This window comes from Natrix helvetica (assembly GCF_964273705.1).
Source record: "Natrix helvetica genome assembly, chromosome: 6".
In the NCBI taxonomy this organism is placed as follows: Eukaryota; Metazoa; Chordata; class Lepidosauria; order Squamata; family Natricidae; genus Natrix; species Natrix helvetica.
The window spans coordinates 34,512,339-34,530,970 of record NC_138553.1 but is presented as its reverse complement, the minus strand read 5'-3'; the positions used below and the strand labels follow the sequence as shown (position 1 = coordinate 34,530,970).

Below are 18,632 nucleotides of genomic sequence, written 5' to 3'. Positions count from 1 at the left end.
AGTATTTGTTAACCATTCAGAAGACAAATTAGTAAAAGCAATTGATTAGTTTTCCTACTAAATATAAAGTATATGGAAATTTTGCTAGGCTTATGAAGATGACATTCAATTCCATTAACCATCTCCTGATCAACTACCAGCCACTGCCAATCACACGTCACCACTTGCAACTCAAATACAAGGATTTCCATTAGAATAAAAAGCATTTACAACCTTTGTTGTTTCAGTTGCAGGGAGCAATTATGGTTGCATCTTGCTTCCAAATTTTTGTTGGCTTTTCGGGTCTCATTGGATTCCTGATGCGGTTCATTGGCCCTCTGACTATTGCTCCAACCATAACTTTGGTAGCACTGCCTCTCTTTAGCTCAGCAGGAAAAGATGCTGGAGAACACTGGGGAATAGCAGCCTTGTAAGTATTGTGTTCCTTTAATGATCAAAATGATGTAATGTAAACTGAGAATATCATGCTTTTTTCTTTTATGGATTAATTAAAAAAGAAACATCTTAGCTTTTGTATGTTTATACATCTAATGTGCTAAATAAATGTGAGGTTAACAGATTAACAGAGTTGGAAGGGACCTTATAGATCATTTAGTCCAACCCCCTCTCAAGCAGGAGATCCTACACTATTTCAGACAAATGGCAGTCCAATTCTTGAAAGTCTCAAGTGATGAAGCCCCCACAACTTCCGAGAGCAAGCTGTTCCATTGGTTGATTGTTCTCACTGTCAGAAAGTTCCTCCTTATTTCTAAGTTGAATCTCTCCTTGGTCAGTTTCCATCCATTATTCCTTGTCTGGCCTTCAGGTGCTTTGGAAAATAGCTTGACCCTCTCCTCTCTGTGGCAGCCCCTCAAATATTGGAAAACTATCATGTTTCCCCTGGTCCTTCTCTTCACTAGACTAGCCATGCCCCATTTCTGTAACCGTTCTTCATGTTTTAGTCTCCAGTCCCCTAATCATCCTGGTTGCTCTCCTCTGCACTTTTTCTAGAGTCTCAGCATCTGTTTTATAGTGTGGTGTCCAAAACTGAATGCAGGATTCAAAGTGTGGCCTTACTAGGGCTTTATAGAGTGGTATTAGTAGTACCTTACTTGATCTTGATTGTATACCTTTGTTAATGCAATTTAGGATGGCATTAGCTTTTTTTTTTAGAATGTAGAATGTAGTCCAGAATTACAAGAAGGGAAGGGCTCTTTCCCCAGGGAGCAAGGAGACAATAGCTTGGAATCTTTGATATACAGGAAAAGGTTGAAGGTGAAACCCCTCGCCCCTCCACACACATCAGTTCATAGGATATATAAAGTACTTTATTTGGGCAAGTGTAATTAAACACACTTGTCTCCAGTGCAGATAGTTATTACGGATAAATGCTTTAGTCTTGCAAGATCAATGGAACCAAGGAACCAAGACTGATAGGAAGAGTTGCTTCAGAATAGTTTCTTTTTTGTTCTCTCCTATAGACAGGAATCTTGCTGATCTAAAGCACTTATCTGCAATAACTATTAGATATGTGGAGGGGAAGGGTATGACTTCTCCGTTTTCTTGCATACCAATAATTCCAAGCTATGTTGTCGCTTTACTCCCTAAAAAAGAGCCCCCCCCCACTCCTGTGACTCGACTATATTCCATCATATTGTGAATATTACAAGAAACATGAATTAAATAAGGAAAGTCCATTGTGTAGACAATGGACATTCTGTTTTTCACTAAGTGTTTGATACATTAATGTTTGCAAACATCAGCAATGAAATTATTAACTGTAAAGGTATTACATTAATTTCTGAATCAGAATGTTATTAATGGAAACCTTTTTTCTCTTTTTTATCACTTTAGAACTATTTTCTTCATAGTTTTATTCTCTCAGTATCTGAAAAATGTGCCTGTTCCACTACCATCTTATACAAAAAGCAAAAAATGCCATTTCTCCAAGATCTACCTCTTCCAGATCTTTCCAGTGAGTAAACTCTAATGATATTTGAGTACCGTAGAGCAGGGGTCTCCAACCCTGGCAACTTTAAGACTTATGGACTTCAACTCCCAGAGTTCCTCACCTCAGCTTTGCTGGCTGAGGAATTCTGGGAGTTGAAGTCCACAAGTCTTAAAGTTACTAAGGTTGGAGACCCCTGCCATAGAGTATAAGGTTTTGAAGAGGCAATTTTTTAAAAAGTAGGTAGGTAGATAGAGGGATAGAGGGGGAGAGAAAGAGAGAGAAATATAGTAGGTAGGTAGGGAGAGAGAGAGAGAGAGTAGTTAGGTAGGTAGGTAGGTAGGTAGGTAGGTAGATAAAGGGATAGAGAGAGAGAAATAGAGAGAGAGGAAGAGAAATACAGTAGATAGATAGGGAGAGAAAGAGTAGGTAGCTTGGTAGGTAGAGGGATAGAGAGAGAAATACAGTAAGGTAGGGAGAGAGAGTAGGTAGGTAGGTAGATAGAGGGAGGGAGAGAGAAAGAGAGAGAGAAATACAGTAGGTAGGTGGGTGTGGAGAGAGAGAAGGTAGGTAGGTAGATGTTTCCAGGTGTATTTATCCATGTGCTGAAGAAGGAAATCGCTGACAATCTGCAGCACCTAAGACTTTGTTTCTGCTGGTACAGCACTTGATCAATGTAATTCTCATCAATTAGTTAAAGAGCTTTCCAAAAGGGAAAAAAAAGTGTTTACACTCTGCAAACCTCCCCAAATGACTCATTTTTTGCTCATTTCTGCCCTCCCCAGCCCCCAGGAGCTCTCTGAAAGCCTCCATAAGGCTATGCACGGCCATTTTGGTGAAGGGGCGGGGCTTCAGGAGGCAAAAAATGCTGTATTCGGTGTATAAGACACAACCAGATTTGAGCCTCTTTTTTGAGGCAAAAAGGTGCGTCTTATACTCTAAAAAATATGGTAAACAAGTACATCTCAGAGCTAAAGAAGCTTCTTGGATGAGAAGCAAAACGTCTTCAAAGAAAAACCAGAAAGTCCAGTTGCCCTTGAAGAAGCACCTTTGGGACAATCTCAATTGCTCTACTGTAAATTTGACATAACTTAAAGGAATAAATAAGAATTATACATGATAATTACATATTTTAATGCACCTCTAAAGTGTAATACATGCCTTTATGTATTTCCATAGAACTTTATGCTTTGAAGTCTGAGTTATTTGCTAACAGATAAAGATTCCTTTATTAGCTCTCACAATTACGTGGCTATTATGTTTTGTACTAACAAAAATTCCTTGTCATTTGTAACACATAGGTGCTGTTTGCTCTCATAATTACGTGGCTATTATGTTTTGTACTGACCATCACCAACGTTTTCCCTTCAGATACAAGAGCTTATGGTTATTTAGCTCGGACTGACAGCAAAGGTGATGTCGTAAGCAAGGCACCCTGGTTTCGATTTCCTTACCCAGGTATTCTTATGCTGATGCTCTTTCCTGTTTAACATAGCAAAAAAACGGAAGAAATTCTCAGTTTCTTTTATGCAAAAATATGTTTATGTTGTGGCCCATTAGATCTGGAGCTCCCATTGTATCCAATTTCTTCATTACTTATGTCCAAGCTGTTTGGCTTTTTTAAATGTCTGAATTCCTTGGGAGTAATTTTTGATCAGTACTACTTCCTGTAAGTAAGCATCCTAAACAATGAAAAAAATCCCAGTGCAGAAGCAAATAAGAAACAAAGAGACTCCACCACTTTCCTAATATCTTTCGGCTTCCCATTTGGATCTGCCTTTGCTTTGGGCATTAAAAAAGATGATTGTTATGATGTATAGAATTTTCCCCAAAAGTGTTTAGATAAACTGTTGGAACAATCTCTTATCTTTTTATTTAAATGCAAGAATATACACGAGACTAGGGTACAATATTGATATAAGATTTTGCAAGATATTTACAAGGAGTTGCTAACAGTACATGCTTTTAGCTTTCCTGAATTTTGCAAATCAAAAACTACAGGTAAATTTACCAGTTTCAGATCTTCAATTTTAGCATGCTTGTTTCTTCTACTTAGGCCAGTGGGGAGTGCCCACAATTAGTTTGGCTGGTGTATTTGGCATCATAGCTGGAGTGATCTCCTCCATGGTGGAGTCAGTTGGAGATTACTATGCCTGTGCTCGTTTGTCTGGTGCTCCACCCCCTCCCAAGCACGCAATCAATCGTGGAATTGGAATAGAAGGGATTGGCTGCCTTCTGGCTGGAGCCTGGGGAACAGGAAATGGTACCACTTCTTACAGTGAAAACGTTGGAGCTTTGGGGATCACTCGGGTAAGTCTGATTCTGAATGATCAAAACCAACAATGGTCGTGTATGACTAGGAACAATTGAAGAAAAGCCTGTGCATCTTCTGCTTAGGAGATAACTTGGGGGCATTTTTGGGACGCAATTTGGAGGTGGTATTCAGCAGGTTCTGACCAGTTCTGGAGAACCGGTAGTGGAAATTTTGAGTAGTTTGAAGAACCGGTAAATACCACCTCTGACTGGCCCCACTCCCATTTATTCTCTGCCTCCGGAGTCCCAGCTGATTGGGAGGGAAAGGGGATTTTACAGTATCCTTCCCCTGCCATGCCCACCAAGCCATGCCCGCAGAACTGGTAGTAAAAAATTTTGTATCCCACTACTGATGCATATGCTTCAGTTATAAGGCATTGACATTTTTGTATCTGATCTGAGACCGTGATTTAAATTCCCTAACATTTTTCTGGTTGGAAGATCACTGCAAAGGGAATCCTGAGTTTTATAAACTCAGAAACCAATGACACTGTTTTGCTATAGTTTTAACTAAAATATATGTATCTTATTAATGGGGCCACCTATTTCACAAGAGTGTGATTCTGGTTGGCACACAACAGTTGTGGATGAAAGTGGGTGCTTCCTCAGCCTTCTAAAAATAGCAACTGATTGCAAACATGCCATTCTGCTCTCCTATATTCAAAGCACACCGCAGAGTTTGGTAAGCTCCCAGATTTTGAAGATAATAACGAACACTGGGTGAAGGGATTTAGACATTCTCTGAGCAAGTTGGAGCTTTAAATTGATATTAGCATTCAAAGGATTTACTTACCATTTTTTAATAAATTGCAATAACATTTCAGTATTCCTAGTTATACAGTACTGTATCATAACATGACCCATTATATTATATTTTATAAGTACATTGTATTGTTCTTTTTAAAAAAAATATCATTATTTGGTATGTTTGACAATCCTTATTCAAAATGACTGTAAGGGGACACCTTTAGCTTGGTAATTGTTAAATGGAAGTCCTATGGCTATGATGGCGAATCTGTGGCATGCGTGCCCAAAGTGGCATGTGAAGCCATGTCGCCCAACACACATGGGCTTGCCTGTTTGTCTTCCGGGTTTCTGGCACGCATGTACATGCAAAGATCAGCTGTCTTTTGTGCGTGCGGCAGTGCCAATGTACTCATGTGCACCAACCAGCTGATTGTTGGGTATGCATGCATTCCAGAACCTGGAGGTTCGGCTTTTCCGGAGCGTGATCCCTTCATGCGTGCTGCAATGCCAAAACCCGGCATGTGCATGTGTGCCAGCCAGCCAATTGTCAGGCGCACATGCGCATTACAACCCAGAAGTTCAGCTTTTCCGGAGTGTGGCCTTGATGAGCACACGCAGAATGTTTCTGCCCACCAAGTGCCAAAAAGGTTCGCCATCACTGTTTTATGGCATACTGCAGTGGTGGGTTTCAATTTTTTTTAGAACCTCTTCTGTAGATGTGGCCTGCTTTGTGGGAGTGGCTTGCCGGCCATGTGACTGGGTGGGTGTGGCCAACTTGTAAAATGTGGTGAAACTCACTTAACAACACTCTTGCTTAGCAATCACTCTTGCTTAGCAAGCTCAGGAACTCTTGCATTTGAAGCACGCAAGTCTTAAAGCTGTCAAGTTACAAGACCCTTGCACCCCTAACCTTTAGGAAAAAAAACCCCAGGGGTATTCAAAGTTGACAGCTTTAAGACTTGTGGACTTCCCAGAATTCCTCCTCTCGCTCTTCAGCTTGATGATGTGCGGACGGGCGGGGGGAGGGAGCTGGAACTGGTTATAAATGGCACTGTAGATTTGTGGAACCTCTTCTTTAGAAGAGGTTAGAACTGGCAGGAACCCACCCCTGGCATACTGACAATATGGCATCCTATGACATACTATCCGGTAAAGGATATTTGACTCAACTAAAAAATCTTGAAATTTCAATCCTATCAAAGTTGACAATTGTCATAGGTCAGGTTTCTCCTCTTTTTGTTGCTTGTAATTACTTTCTCTCTCTCTCTCCACAGGTTGGTAGTAGAATGGTCATTGTAGCTGGGGGCGTTGTTCTGCTTTTGACTGGCATGTTTGGCAAGATTGGGGCTGTGTTTGCCAGCATTCCAACACCCATCATTGGAGGAATGTTTCTTGTGATGTTTGGTATCATCACGGCTGTGGGGGTTTCTAATTTACAGGTAAGTGGATTCTTTTTTTTAGGATAATTTTGCATGGATAAGACAGAGCGATGGGAAAATTACTTGTAGGATGATTTACAAATTGAGATGTGCTGCATATCATTTGGTATTCCCACATGCCAAATTACATGGATGATCACAACCAATATTCAGTTTGTTAATGTGTTCAATTGATTCTTTTTATGATGTTTTTATGTGCTTTTATAAGGCCATGCTAATTCTAGTGGTATTGACTTGTAGGAATCTTGCATTGAGAATCTACCCACATATAGGAATTTAGTCCAATTTATTTGTTGAATTTAGATACTAGCCTGTTGCTCAGAGTGATTCTGGGAAGTATGAAATCAGAAAACATAAAGACCCCAAATCCATATAAAAATCCATGCATCAATTAAAGAGGCAGATAAAACAAGAATAAAATAAGTTAGAAATCCAAAGGCGGGGACAGGGCCATCAAACCTCAAGACTCTCAAGGTTGCATGCTGCTCAGTGAGCCCCAAGTGAATTGGCAGTCAGGTCTTCAGACTTCTTCAAGAGGCTGGGGTGGGAGGGGCTGCTTCACCTCTGGAGGAAAGATATTCCATAGGACAAGGACAATGGCAGAGAATGCCCTCTTCCTGGACCCCACCAGTCAAAATTCTTTAACTGATGGATCTGTAAAATACCTTTCCACCTGACCAGGTGAGTTGGGCTGAGGTGATGGGGATGGGACGAATCCTTAGGTAACCTGGCCCTATGCCATAAAGGACTTTAAAAATAATAACCAACACTTTGAACTGACCCGGAAGCAAACCTTGGATGGAATTGGACCCAGAAACAAGTGTTTATTGTAATACACATACAATCTGATTCATTTACATGTATTGACATTCATTTTTTTGCCTTGGGTATTTTATTCCTTTAGTTGTCATAGGAACCTCATTAGAATCAGTTCTTCTCCACAGCTATTCACTCTTACCATCCTTCCTGTATGAAGGTCTTCTCTCCTCCCAAAAACCCACTAACCCTTCTTTTTTCATATCCTATTGTGGCTCAGTGGCTAAGTGGTGCTCAGTGGCTAAGACGGTGAGCTTGTCAATCAGAAAGGTCAGTAGCTTGGTGGTTTGAATCTCTAGTGCTGCGTAACTGAGTGAGCTCCCGTTACTTATCCCAGCTTCTGCCAACCTAGCAGTTTGAAAGCATGTAAAAATGCAAGTAGAAAAATAGGAACCATCTTTGGTGGGAAGGTAATAGCATTCCGTGCGCCTTCGGTGTTTAGTCATGCTAGCCATATGACCATGGAGACATCTTCGGACAGCGCTGGCTCTTCAGCTTTGAAACAGAGATGAGCACCGCCCCCTGGAGTCAGGAACAATTAGCACATTTACCTATTGTGGGACTTCTTCAGTCTTTCCTATGAAGTCTTTACTTTAGCTACCAAATTCTCATGTCTTGCCATAACCCAATTTATTTACTATATTTTAAATATATGCTTTACTATAACAGTAGAAGAGAATATTTACAATACTGTATATGCTTCATTTACAACATATGCTTTACTTCTGTCTCTCCTGCCTCTTGTTTTCTCAGTGTTGGATTTTAGAATCTATGTTCTTGGGCTCAGGAACTTCTCCTGTTGAACACTGAGTATCTAAAGTTAAGCAATTCAAGTGTCCTTGAATTGATTTAGAGTCCAGGACACAGCATTCATGCATTTTTTTCTTGGCAGCATTGTGGACAAATATTTATGATGATTGCAGTGCCCTTGGGTCATATGATCACATTTTGTGTCCTTCTGATAAGCAAAGTGAACGGGGAAGCCAGATTTACTTAACAACCGTATTACTAATTTAACAACTGCTGTGAATCACTTAACAACTGTGGCAAGAAAGATTGGGAAATGTGCAAAACTCATTTAACAGCCATCTTACTTAGTAATTTTGGTCTCAATTGTGGTTGTAAGTTGAGGACTACCTGTCTCTTTTTCAAAGGAGACTTTTCACTACAACCTGGGAATTTCCAGCAGGTTCCCCTTCTTAGTATCAATCGATGCTAATCCTGATTAATACTGGGAGCATCAAAGTTTGGCCAGGTAAAGCTCAGAGTATCTAGTATGATATAATAATGCTGATCTGTTTACATGTAAAATCATTGGCATAACTCAATATATTTTCTTTCAATTATACCTCTTTGTCAGTACACAGACATGAATTCTTCAAGAAACATATTCATCTTTGGATTTTCTATATTTGCTGGCTTGACTGTTCCACACTGGGTGGAGAATAATGCAGAAAAACTAAAAACAGGTACATAGGATAACAGCTTTGATTGTCGCCTTTCATCTGAAGTAAGGTTTAAGTCGGAGCAATAATTAGAAGTACAACAATAATGGGGAGGTATGATCATATATTAGTCTTCTACACTGTAGGTTTTTTACTCTAAAAGATATTTTGTATGTGCAAAAATATTGTTACACGTGGCCTATATAATGAAGAGAACATGACTGCAAATGCTGTGATTTAGTTCAGAAGTTCGGAGGCTATTAGTAATATTACAATAAATCCCAGCTAGTGTAGTCAAATATGAGGAATATTAAGTGATACTATCAGTATCTAAGATAGGTTAAGGTTTTCCAGTTCTGATTTATTCACTCTTTATTTATTCTACTGTATGATATTACTTAACTTTCCTTGGGAAATATATACACACATGTCTATATTTGAGCTGCCAGTTTGTATCAGATCTGAAATTTGGCTCTAGTGTATTCAAGTTGCAAAACTATAGCTTCAATTGAACCTTCGTGACAATATTTTGGGAAATTTACTGAGTAGTATAATTATATTATTGGACATATCTTGTACAATGCAGCGTTGTAAAACATTGCTCAGACTTGGATGATTTCCTATTAGATAAATCTAGTAGATCATTAACATAAAAAGGACTGAACCAGCAACTTGAACTGGTTGAATCATAGCAATCAAATTACCAGTTGCTGGATGAGAGCTAATTAAGGAATTGAAAAGGAAGGAATTAAGAGTATTGAAAATTGAGTCCTTCAGAAAGCATCCCATTCATGATGCTAAAGTCAATGGTCCATTGATGTGAAGCTGCAAAACCGAAACCTACACTCTTATTTTCCTTGCTTGTTTATCACAGGGGTACATGGATAATTTATGCAGTAATGTGCAGTAATACCAGGGTTTCTGTGTAGAAGACAGAAACAAAATGAACATTCTGCATGGACTACAAATGTTTTTAGTGTAAAGTATATGCCATAGCCAAATTATTAAAAGAAAAAAAAACATTTATTTTTTTATGAACACTTCTTCGTAAGCTAAAAAAAAAAAAGGTGGGATAGATAGCTTCGCCACCAGATGGATTCGCAACTGGCTGACAAACCGTACTCAACAAGTAGTCCTTAATGGTTCTAAGTCTACATGGAGAGAAGTAAGCAGTGGGGTACCACAAGGTTCCGTCTTAGGCCCACTACTCTTCAATATCTTCATAAACAACTTTGATAAGGGAATAGAAGGGGAACTTACCAAATTTGCAGATGATACTAAGCTGGCAGGAATAGCTAACACCCTAGAAGATAGGGTCAAGATCCAGATGGATTTTGGCAGACCTGAACACTGGGCCCTATCTAACAAATTAAATGTAGAGAAAAGTAAAGTCCTAACGCTTAGATAAGAAAAACCAAAAATACACATATAGACTGGGTGAAACCAGGCTAAATAGCAGTGACTGTGAGAGGGATCTTGGAGTCTTAGTAGACAACAAGTTAAATATGAGTCAGTAGTGTGCAGCGGCAGCCAAAAAAGCCAATGCAATCCTAAATTGCATTAACAGAGGGATACAATCAAGATCAAGTGAGGTACTAATATCACTCTATAAAGCCTTAGTAAGACCACACCTAGAGTACTGCTTCTAGTTTTGGTCACCACACTATAAAAAAGATGTTGAGACTCTAGAAAAAGTGCAGAGAGCAACCAGGATGATTAGGGGACTGGAGACTAAAACATATGAGGAACGGTTACTGGAACTGGGCATGTCTAGTCAAGTGAAGAGAAGGACCAGGGGAAACATGATAGCAGTGTTCCAATATTTGAGGGGCTGCCACAGAGAGGAGAGGGTCAAGCTATTTTCCAAAGCACCTGAAGGCCAGACAAGGAATAATGGATGGAAACTGACCAAGGAGAGATTCAACCTAGAAATAGGGAGGAACTTTCTGACAGTGAGACCAATCAACCAATGGAATAGCTTGCTTTCAGAAGTTGTGGGGGCTTCATCACTTGAGACTTTCAAGAGGAGATTGGACTGCCATTTGTCAGAAATGGAGTAGGTCTCCTGCTTGAGCAGGGTGGCGGGGTTTGGACTAGATGACCTAAAATATCCCTTCCAACTCTGTTAATCTGTTAATTTCAAATGACTCACCTTTCTTCCCTTAGGAAAAGATTGGGAGGTTGTGATTTGTTCTGATACTCATTGGATTTTCTTTCTAGGAACTTTACAGCTAGACCAAGTGATCCAAGTGCTGCTAACTACTGGCATGTTTGTTGGTGGATTCCTGGGCTTTTTTCTTGATAACACTATTCCAGGTAAGCTTTGATCATGGTTCATCTTCCTTGAATTTATGATAGCATTTATGGTTGTATGTAGTGCAGCAGTAAGAGCAAAGGCTACACTTGCATTTTGAGAATTTGTCTATGGATACAAAACTTCTTACTCCAGGGCTGCCTAGTGGTCCTTGGGAGCCCTCAATGATACTCCAAGGGCTCTTGTAGAAGTTGCCAAGACATTATGATGTTTAAATGGCTATGGGAGTATTAATAAAAAAGTAAGCAATGATCACCCCACCAAATATTAATTTAATTATTTTATTTAAACCATTTATATGGCCACTTGCTTTAAAACATAACAGCTTAATTAAAATTTTATTTAATTGTAAGTAAAATCAGAGAAATTATGCAGAATTTAATTTTTGTTTTGTGTTAAATACTTAGTTTTGGAACCAACTAGATCCCATTATCAGGGACAGTACAAAACATTTTCAACAAGCAGTTCAGTACTATGTGACATAAGAATAGAAAACCATTTATACTTTTCTAATTGCTGCCCTTGAAGATAAGATTGAGATGCTACCTAGCTGTGTCAGACGTTGTTCTATTGATGGTGCAAAGTAAATTATATAATTACATTCATGCATACACCAGAGTTGGTATTCAGCAGGTTCTGACCAGTTTTGGAGAACCGATAGTGGAAATTTTGAGTAGTTCGGAGAACCGGTAAATATCACCTCTGACTGGCCCCGCCCCCATCTATTCTCTGCCTCCCAAGTCCCAGCTGATCGGGAGGAAATGGGGATTTTACAGTACCCTTCCTCTGAAGTGGGGTGGGAATGGAGAGTTTACAGTATTCTTCCCCTGCCACGTGCATCAAGCCATGCCATGCCCATCAAGCCATGCCATGCCCACCAAGCCATGCCCACAGAACCAGTAGTAAAAAAATTTGAATCCCACCACTGGCATACACTCTGACCAGTGAGTCAGTGCCTATATGAATATTCATGCCAATTCCTTAGGAAAGAGCCATGTGATTTGGCCTTACCCACTTGGTAAAACCACTTAGCGTCCTTGTCGTTGTCACCTGAAGAAAGCAGGAGTGTTGCATTGTTGAGCGGGATCACAGATATTTCTATTTAGAACGTCTTGTGGATTTGTGCATGCCTCATGTTACACATTTTGGAAAGAATATGAGAAACATATTTCTGTCACTTACCGTCTTGTTATCACTGAACAAGTACATTATGGGAAATATTTATTGTAAACTTCTCATCCTGAAGGACAGGTAGGCTTGCACACTCCCCCCCCCCTCCCGCCAATACTGGAAGCCTCCTAATCAGATGCTTTTGTATAGAAGCTCCCTTCCTAACTGTGATAGCATGTGGTCAACTAGTTGAAGGAGTAACAGATAATCTATCATATTGGAGAAAAGTGATGCAAGTTATTTCTTTCCTCAAAGCAATACTGTGTGTATCCTAAATCAGCTGAATTGTGGGGAGCAGAAACTATTGTACCGAGGAGAAAGAGTACAAGGGAAATTCCTTCTGCCACAGAATTGAGATGGATAGGTGGTCAAATTCCACTTTCCCTGACCTTTTATGTGGGCTTTTCTAAAATCACACATTCTGATACTAATATTTCTGATTGTAGTACTAGTATTTACCAGAAACAGCAAATAACCATAACTTAGTTGAGGGGCTCTGCCATTCACCATCTTACTTCCATTTTGCAGGAAGCCAAAAAGAACGAGGACTCCTCGCTTGGAGAAAAGATGACAGTGAAGGGTCTGATGGCGCTGTGAATAACCTGCACATTTATGATCTTCCATTTGGAATAGGTTCCAAGTTCTGTGTTGCTAACTGGTTTAAATATCTTCCAATGTGCCCTAAGCAAATGGCTACCCAAGGTGCAAAAGAACAGAAGAGCAACAAAGCTGATTTTGAAAGGAACTCTGATAATGATATTAACACAAAGGTTTAAATCTGCACCCAGAAGCGGGGGAAAAACCCACTTTCCTAAGGTTTTGAAAAACCATCTTCCTTTTTGTGGGTTTTGCGGCCCTTGAGTTGTGTGTGGCTCAAGACTAACGTCCCAAAAACAGTTCCATGATTTCCTCTCCCACTTACCCCCTACCCCGGACTGGAAGAACCTGAATGTCAATTTCTTTCTAACATCATTTCAGGAAATCATTTATTTAGGAATTGGAAAGTACAGGTGTGGGTCATGGAAAAGAGCTTTCTTTTCCATGATGGAAAACTGTTGCCTAGAAAATCTGAGCATAATTCTTGGGAAGATGAATAAACTAATCCTAAAGCATCTATCTGAGGTTTTGGTAAATACAGCCTCAAGCTTTGTGTCAGCTGAACTGATTGGATGCAGTTGATCAAACCCTACATTTGCATGCTTTGGACTGTTGGTGTCTCCCTATTTTTTAAATTATCAGAATGGTTAGATTTATAAAAGCTCTGAAGGATAATAAATTCTGGTTTCCAATAAAAATGTAAATCGTCATATGACCACAGGATGCTGCAAATGGCCATAAATCAGTGCGTTGCCAGGCATTTAAAATGCATCCGTGTGATTTTTTTGGGGGGGGGGGATCAGAATGTTGAATCTGGGTCATATGTGCCTTTGGGGGGGTCCCTTGTAACGTCAAACATTTGCTAAGTGACCAGTCATAGGTTGAGGACTATCTGTACTTTATCCAGATAAATATATGTCTGTATAATGTTCTCCCTTATTTTAAACTCTATCCAAAGAAAAATATCAGTAATCTGATATGCATGAGGAAACACTTTTGATCATTCTCTTGTGGGTAGGCCATTTTGGTTTCCTAATAAGCCCTACGTCATGCTGACAGTTATTTTCTATGTTCTGATTTTGGGAGGATTTGCACTGATGACTTGTTTGTAATTGCATCATATCACATTTAGGGTTTGCATTGCAAATCAATGTTTTCTAAAATTCTGAAAAAAGGGATTTTGATCTGATTAACCATAGGGCATTATGGAAGGCCAAATCAGGTCCTTTCTGCCCATTTCAGTTTCCTGTTATATGGTTAAATGTATCTAACTACATGTGGCCAAATAAAATATTCTATTTCTATTTCTATGTTGTATCTCCTTTTTTTATACCACCTGTATATGCACTCTTCAGTCTTCATTTCGGATTTAATACTGGTTTTATACTTTGAGTATCATTACTCTGAATTAAGCAAAGGGACAGATTACATACACTATTTCTCAACCTAGCAATTGCATCTTCTTTCTCCACATGGTTATTAGGAAATATGAATGGAAGCCTCTCTTCATAGCATATATATACATACATACCAGTGGTGGGTTTCAAATTTTTTTAGAACCTCTTCGGTAGGTGTGGCCTGCTTTGTGGGAGTGGCTTGCCAGCCATGTGACCGGGTAGGAGTGGCTTGCTGACCATGTGACTGGGTGGGAGTGGCTTACCAGCCATGTGGCTGGGTGGGCATGGCCAACTTGTAAAATGTGGTGAAACTCACTTAACAACGCTCTTGCTTAGCAACCAAAATGTTGGCTCAGAAACTCTGGCATTTGAAGCACACAAGTCTTAAAGCTGTCAAGTTACAAGTCCCTTGCACCACTAACCCTTTAGAAAAAAAAAGCCCCAGGAGTGTTCAAACTTGACAGCTTTAAGACTTGTGGACTTCAACTCCCAGAATTCCTCCTCTCGCTCTTCATCTTGATGATTTGCAGACGGGCGGGGGGAGGGAGCTGGAACTGGTTCTAAACGGTTCTGTAGATTTGTGGAACCTCTTCTATAGAAGAGGTTAGAACTGGCAGGAACCCATCCCTGATACATACATACATACATATGAATAGTTTGCATGGAATAAACCAAGGTAGCTAGACACATGCACAAGTAGAGAATGTGCTGTATACTATGCTTCTTTATAAATAAGGAGAGATTCTGACAAATTCTGGCTTAATGATCCTCCCCATTCCAAGGAGCAAATCGGCATGGGGCAGTTGCTGGTCATGTGAAGAAATGAGAATAGGAAAAGCTTGTTCCATTCAGATAAAGAAAGCAAAGTTATAGAATATGCTCTTTTCCACGGATTCCTTCTATGGCACACATGCATCATGTAAATAAAAATTTATGATGTACCGTATATGTGCCCAGACTTTCTCTGTATAGTTAGTTATGCAAAAGCAATTAGGTAGATATATAACAAATACCAGAATACCTTTTAGTGGACAAAACCTTTCACCAGATTAAATTTGCCTTAATCTGTGTACTTAAGCAAATTACTTTTAATTTTATGCCATACTGCTTTTAATTTTATGCCTAATGAGTCATTCAAATGGAGATAAGGTAAATTTCATAACTAATATGAAAAAAGGTCTCTTGGATAGTTTTTTTTTAATGAAATACTGCGTTGGCCTTTGTCATGACCAAAATTAGATTTATACTACTCTAAGTAAACTGTTTGTAAAACAATAAGTTTTAAGCCACCTGGAATCACTGAGGTGATATGAGCAGTGATAGGAATTTGATGAACAAACAAACAAACAGGCATGTCCAAAGTGCGGCCCGGGGGCCAAATGTGGCCCTTTTTCAAATTTCAAGCAGCCCGCAGCCTCTTCTCCCCACTGGAATTATTTGTTTAGTCTTTCATAAAATACCATATTTTTCGAAGTATAAAGATGCATCTTTTTCCCCTCAAAAAAGAGGCTAAAAATCTGGGTGCATCTTATACACTGAATACAGCATTTTTTGCCTCCCAAAACTCTGCCCCCTTCACCAAAATGGCTTAGCATAGCCTTTAGGAGGTTTTCAGTGTGCTCCTGGGGGCTGTGGAGGGCATAAATGAGCAAAAAAATGGGCCACTTTTTTGCTCAACTTTGCCCCCCCCCCAGCCCCCAGGAGCACTCTAGAAGCCTCTTAAAGGCTATTCATGCCCTTTAAAAAAAGGCCCATTTTCGTGAAAAATGGGCCATTTTTGGGAGAGTGCAAAAACTTTTTTTTTAATTTGCCTCTTCAAAATCTTGGTGCATCTTATACTCCGAAAAAAACGGTAGTCAATTCGCATTTAATGTTAAGAGTTCAAAGAATGTCAGGCTGAATGATCGGCCCCACACATTTTCACCTCACCAAATCTGGCCCTCCTTGCAAAAAGTTTGGACACCCCTGGTTTAGGCAAACAATGAACATCCTAATTTGAGCACTTGAAAAAGAAGAGTATTTGAAAAAGAAAGGACTACAAAGGTGTGTCATTCTTGTGCTGGGTCCAGATCTAATCTATCCAGAATGTGCTTAAAATGAATGCCACTTTCTGTACTTGTGCCCTGCCATGTAGCCATCAACACTAACTTAGAGGTTTGGCAAGAATACTGTAACTCAAGGCAAAAGGGCTTGCTGATCTGCAGGCTGGCAAGCGACTGGCAGCTGAGCCTAACATTTCAAATCTTGAAGTAATTCTTTGGTGCATGGTTGAAATAATTAGACTGTATAGAGAAACAAGACCAATGATTTCAGTCGCCGGAAATCACATTCTGTCTAGTTTAATCTCTGAAGAGAAACTGGCTTTCACTTACCTTCCATTCTCCATAACTGATTAGGATGCTCCAAATGAAGAAGAAACATGGAACGGATCTCATGCAGATGGGAAATACAGAAACTAGTTCAGAGAAGCAATCAGAAGCTGTATTGTATATGGCAGTGATGGCGAACCTATGGCATGCTTGCCACAGGTGGCACACAGAGCCATTTGTCAGGGCACGCAAGGCGCTGCCCTGTCAGCTGGCCAGCGTGCTTGTGCACGCTGGCCAGCTGAGTTCACCCTTTTTTAAAGCCATTTTTCGCCCTCTCCAGGCTCCAGAGGCTTTATAGGAGCCTAGGGAGGGCGAAAAGAGCCCCCCCTCCATGAGCTTCCCTGAAGCCTCTGGGGCCTGGGGAGGGCGAAAAAAGCATGCAGAAATGGGGGGGGGTCACGCCTGTAGTGCACGCATGTGCACTGGGGGGTCACGCATTGCATTATGGGTGCGGCATGCCTGCACACGACCCCCTGCGCTCCCCCACTTATGGCACACGAGCCAAAAAAGGTTCGCCATCGCTGGTATGTGGCATTAGGCGTATGCAAGATTGTAACCCCTTTTTTAATATCTAGGACTAATTAATAGATTTAAAAAAAATTCACTATTGTGACAGCTTTGTAAACTGCCTTGAGTATATCATGACTTGGAAGAATGGAACAGAAACAAATACACTGGTGATGTTTGTTGGGATTGAATATCATTAATAACTGAATAAATCACCATTTATGCCTATTTTAACAGTTTCAGATGGTACTGTCTCACTTCTAAAAATATCCCTATGATGATAACTCTGCTGAATAAGGGAAGATTGTTAATAGCTGCCCTTAATTTCTTTCTTTCCTTGCAGCATAACACTACTGCGTGATTGCAAGTAATAGATGCCCTTCTCCAGTTTATTTACAGAAGGTATTAAAAAGTACTACAAGGACAAAAAAACTACCAGACTACTATATTTTGGACCTATTCTAGAAACGTCCATCCTTGACATCTGAAAAAAGTTTAATAAATTGCCATATTCTTAATCCAGATCATTCTGGTGACAGCTGTATTACTATTACTTGTTAGATTTACATCTCAACTTTCTTCCAGCAGCTCAGGATGATACAAATGCATTCCTGTCTCCAATTTTCCCCATAAGAGGCCAGAGAGATGACAACTAGCATAAAGCTCTCCAGGGAACTTCCTTACAAGTGCAAGAAAAGATTTAGGTACCCCCTAGCTAAATAATGGTTTTGGGTGAATCTCCACATGAATGGAAGTTGACACAGCCTTTACATGCTACAAAGTAAAACACAACATCTTGGTAGTTTTCTTGCAGACATTTCATTACTAAACTTGGTAACATCATTAGATAACATGGCCATTACAATACAATACAATAGTAGAGTTGGAAGGGACCTTGGAGGTCTTCTAGTCCAACCCCCTGCCTAGGCAGGAAACCCTATACCGTTTCAGACAAATGGCTATCCAACATCTTCTTAAAGACTTCCAGTGTTGGGGCATTCACAACTTCTGGAGGCAAGCTGTTCCATTGATTAATTGTTCTAACTGTCAGGAAATTTCTCCTCAGTTCTAAGTTGCTTCTCTCCTTGATTAGTTTCCACCCATTGCTTCTTGTTCTACCCTCAGGTTCCTTGGAGAATAGTTTGACTCCCTCTTCTTTGTGGCAACCCCTGAGATATTGGAACACTGCTATCATGTCTCCCCTAGTCCTTCTTTCTATTAAACTAGACATACCTGAGGATGTTACCTAATTTGGTAATGAATAGTCTGCAAGAAAACTACCAAGGCATCAAGGGTGCCCCAGTTCAACTCTGAGCTACAAATATCCCCTTCTATCACTACAGCATGGTCTTGTAAGCGTACTTTTGAATACATACTTAGAAAATATGTGCAGCTGTTAATAGACTCAAAGTAAGGAAATTTAATATGGGATAATTTTGAATACTTTTTTCAGTTAGTCCTTTGTTAATTCCACCTTTCGCAGAAATAATAGCTTTCCAACATTTCCTCTAACCCAGGGGTGTCAAACATCAGGTGACATATTGGGGTTTTCCCCACATCTTTGCTAAACCAGGCATGGCCGTGGCCAGCA

At 40.0% G+C, this 18,632-nt stretch overlaps 1 protein-coding gene across 2 annotated transcripts in view; it reads left to right on the top strand.

Annotated features, from left to right (window-relative positions):
* The window catches only part of LOC309394811 (solute carrier family 23 member 1-like), a gene marked incomplete at its 5' end in the record, with an annotated part of 49,946 nt that extends 35,874 nt beyond the window's left edge, over positions 1-14,072 (top strand). For both annotated transcript variants that reach the window (XM_081958433.1, XM_081958432.1), the window contains 8 exons: positions 228-409; positions 1,834-1,954; positions 3,229-3,385; positions 3,984-4,237; positions 6,262-6,426; positions 8,603-8,711; positions 10,908-11,003; positions 12,700-14,072. In XM_081958433.1, coding sequence (XP_081814559.1) covers positions 228-409; positions 1,834-1,954; positions 3,229-3,385; positions 3,984-4,237; positions 6,262-6,426; positions 8,603-8,711; positions 10,908-11,003; positions 12,700-12,947 — 1,332 coding nt within the window. In that variant the 3' untranslated portion in view covers positions 12,948-14,072. The remainder of the gene's footprint in view (positions 1-227; positions 410-1,833; positions 1,955-3,228; positions 3,386-3,983; positions 4,238-6,261; positions 6,427-8,602; positions 8,712-10,907; positions 11,004-12,699) is intronic.
* Between the last annotated feature and the right edge of the window lie 4,560 nt (positions 14,073-18,632).